Source organism: Pimephales promelas, chromosome 7, assembly GCF_988280905.1.
Source record: "Pimephales promelas chromosome 7, fPimPro1.hap1.1, whole genome shotgun sequence".
Classification (NCBI taxonomy): Eukaryota; Metazoa; Chordata; class Actinopteri; order Cypriniformes; family Leuciscidae; genus Pimephales; species Pimephales promelas.
Genome location: NC_142775.1, coordinates 22,943,487 through 22,947,533, shown reverse-complemented (window position 1 = coordinate 22,947,533; position 4,047 = coordinate 22,943,487). Strand labels below are relative to the sequence as shown.

Below are 4,047 nucleotides of genomic sequence, written 5' to 3'. Positions count from 1 at the left end.
CCCCTTGCTCTAAATGAACTATTTATTTATCCCGGATCTCGTCTCCACACCCGCATGTTGATCAGTGATCAATGGCATCTCCTGCCGTATCGGACCGGGCTTTTCATTCCCACCATTAAGATCTGCTGATCTGAAACACTTATCCGGAGTAATCTGCAGCATTTGGATCAATTAGCCTCCCTCGGCTCTTACTTCCAGGTAGGCGGGTTAAACCACAGGCCCAACACAAAGGAGGTCACCTCCAGCCAATGTATTGACATGAATTTTAGTCCACTGCAAACGTATGTTCGCATGCTCCTTTCCCTCCCTTTCTTAGTCTCTCACCTCTTTGTCGCAATGTCTCTCTTTCTTACTAAAGATTTCTTCTTGTGCATCATTTTTGAATGTGCCTCCATGTAGCAGTTATTTTCTGGACTGAATGGCTACAAATGGCTGCTATTTAAAGTACGGTTCTCTGAAACAGAGTGGAAAGAAAAGAGATGGAATGGAGGAAAGCTTGAAGGGAGAGACCCTCCTGACCCCCCACTCTCCATCATATGAGGAAAAAAAGCTCTGAAAGAGAAAAACAGGTCTATTCAGTTAAAGTCTTCTAATTTTTGCAGTAATTTTCATGCTGATATATGAAAGATGTCTGCATTTACGTTTGAAAAAGTCTGCTTATTTTCTGCTGATTGTAACGGATACCACCCCTCTGCATCACAGTTTGGCTTGAAGCAGCTGCTGACATTTGTGATCTTGACTCGCGTTTGTCTTTGCTGTCATTTCTTTAGCAGGTGTGACGGTGGAGTCCTAATTTTAAACAGGACTGACGTCATTTGTTTCAGTTCCACACTACCTGTAGCTCAGCTACATGGCGTAATGTAAAGTAATCACTGGCACTACGGAGGAGACGGAGTTAAAATGTCTCAACCTGGGTGTTAAAAGGATTCAGTGGTGAAAAATATGTTGTGAAATAAAAATCTCCTTGGTAACGCACAACAGATGCCATGGCAACCTTTATCTATCTCGTTCAAAAACTGATTTGTATTAGCAGTAACATTCTTCTGCAGGGCTTATAACATTGTAACCTGCTGATATGGTTTGAATGACCACAGTGAAAAATTGCTTTGGCATTTATCCATGTAGCCATTTTGTGTTTTATAGATTGCATTACTGTGACGTTCATCAACCATGTTTCTGGGTTCTTCAAACAAGCATCAATTTGTAATAATTAAGTGTTAAGCATTGGGCTATCTAATGTAACCAGATCTCAACCCAATAGAGCATCTTTGGGATTTGGTGGAACGGAAGCTTCGTGCCCTGGATGTGCATCCCACAAATCTCCATCAGCTGCAAGATACAATCCAATCAATATGGGCCAACATTTCTAAAGAATATTTTCAGCACCTAGTTGAATCAATGACACGTAGAATTAAGGCAGATCTGAAGGTGAAATGGGGTCAAACACAGTATTAGTATGGTGTTCCTAATAATCCTTTAGGTTGGTTCTTCAAACAAGCATTAAGCATTAGGCTATCTAATGTTTGTTAATGTTTATCCACTGTCAGAAAAAAAAGTACAAAACTGTACCTTTTAGGGTACAAGTGGCTGTCGCTGGGGTGGTACCCTGGAGGGTACCCTTTTGTACCTTTAATATGAGGTACAAAATTGTACCTTATAACTTTGTACCATTTAAGGGACAATCTTGTACCCCATTGTGCTGCAATAAAAGCACAAACTTGTACCTTATTAAAATAATTCCCAGGGTACAGCCCAATGACAAATAAGTTTTGAACCTAAGGGGAGCAAAAAATATACATTAAATAAACTGCCTTACAGATATGCATATTTAACAGATTTTATTAAAAAACTTTCTTTTACAAAGAATTATTACATGTGATGTCACAGCATCAGGTGTGAGTCGAGAGAATGAATTGATAATTGCACAGAAAAGCTCATCAGACATTAGGAAGACAAAGGACATTCCTTCAAACAAATGAAGAGGCACATCAGTAGTAGTCCGTTGTAACATTGTGTGTTCATGCTTTCGGTAAACATGACAGGAATCGTACTTTGAAAATGTTCTCTGACAGTCATTAGGACCACAAATTATTGTCAAATTGAAGACAAAACAGACACAAAATGCAGCAAGAGCCCCTTCATCCACACCACTAGCCCGGCAGATCTCTATCCCATCAACTCCGATGACTGCAGTGGCTCTTCTTTTAAGCACATTGTTCCAGTCAGTGGCTTCTTGTACTTGAACAGTTGGATATGGTGAAGATGGTTCACTTTAAAAGACAAAAGCACAAATTAGATTTTATCTCAATCAAATTTTATGATCATACGAGTTAACTGATGACAAATAATCTACATGCATAAGGAGTAAGTTGATTATTATTCACCTAATTTGTATGTTGGCAGTAAATACATTTCAAGAATTATAAAATGCATTAATGATAGACATTCAAGTCATAGACAGAAATATGCGCACCTCCCCAAGCACAATGAAGAGTTCAATCTTCTCTCTGAACAAGGCTGTCAACATGAGAAGTGCTGATTTGAAATCAATTCCTGAAACAAAGATATCACATGATTTTGACATATTACTCTCAGACTTCATTACAAAAATATCTCCAGTTGTGTTACAAAGATGAACAAAAGTCGTACAGGTTTGAAAACGACAGGAGGAATAATCAACAACAGAAATTTTCATATTAGGGTAAACTATCCCTTTGGTATCACTGTTATTTTTGTTTGTGGATAATGTGAATAAAAAAAACTACCTATATATATATATATATATATATATATATATATGTATATATATATATATATTTATTTATTTGCATAATACTTATAAAATAAGTAATTTATTTTGGATGATGACGTGGAATTTTAAAATCTAAGTAATTTTAATAGTTTGTAACAATGCAATTAAATATTCTTACCTCTTCTGTGTTGTCCATTTTACTTAGTAATCAATTGATTTTCCGTTTGATGGCCATGAGTAACGTTAACGGAATATCAGTCGGAGTGTTGCTTTTAGGCCACAATATGTCGAAATCCCAACGGTCTCAAAATGCATAAACTGAGATAACCACTAACGTTACTTACAATGGCTAGCCCTGCAAATAATGTTTGCCACAGTTTTTTTTTTAATAAGTTATGAGACGAGCCTACAACTACAAGGTTTGAAAGTTTTTATAGTCGATGGATAAAGGCCATTAAGAGGAAGCCTAACTTAGATTAAAAAAAGAAAAAAGAAAGAAAGAAAAACATCTCAACATGTGACAACTAACATAACTTACTCACCCTCAATTTTTTATTTTCCTCTTCAGATAATTATATCCCAAACTGCAATAGCTCCTTTCTTAATTGAACGACGGTCACTCGACTCCATTTTCAATTTTGTAGCTACTTCTGAGGGCTCTTCCCAATCGGTCAGAAACATACCACAGCCAGTCTTCGCGGGCTTTAAGCAGAAGGACATAATATTAGACAAAATCAACAAAACTTGCCATCATACGCGAACAAAGAAGAGTAAAAACATCATCTCGCATGCTTTTACCTGAAAACGGTGTCCTCCAAAAATGTTCCGACGTTGGAAATCGTGTTCTGAAGTTGTCAGAAGAACAGGTTACTACCGGTCCGCACCGAATGACTCAGTCAAGTCAAGCGGGGAATTTTCTTAAAGCGACAACAACCGTAACGTCTGCTTAAGCAAAAAAATATGTTTTAAATATGTTTTGAACGTTTTGTTGTAGTTCATCGTGGTCTTTATATGAAATTTAATTAAAAATTTTCAGTTTTTATGCAACAGTACAAAATAATAATAATAATAATAATAATAATAATAATTTGATAAAGTTTTTTTTAACAAAAAATATAGGCAACTACAAGCTACTTTACAACAAACAAGAATTTATTTCATGTTTAATATGGCATTTTAATGTTAATTAATAAAAAATAAACAGACAAGTTATTCTATTTGGACCTCAACTGTAATAAAAGGAAAAGGTACAAAAATGGACCTTCCACTCTCAAACCTAAAAAGTTGTACCTTTA

General features: G+C 36.1%; 1 protein-coding gene across 1 annotated transcript; it reads right to left on the bottom strand.

Moving 5' to 3' along the window:
- Positions 1–1,828: 1,828 nt before the first annotated feature.
- Positions 1,829–3,301, bottom strand: LOC148978341 (uncharacterized; the record flags this gene model as incomplete). Its single annotated transcript, XM_089133648.1, has 3 exons — positions 1,829–2,270; positions 2,472–2,553; positions 3,295–3,301. Coding segments are annotated over 3 exons (531 nt in total), but the record flags the coding sequence as incomplete, so codon positions are not given.
- Between the last annotated feature and the right edge of the window lie 746 nt (positions 3,302–4,047).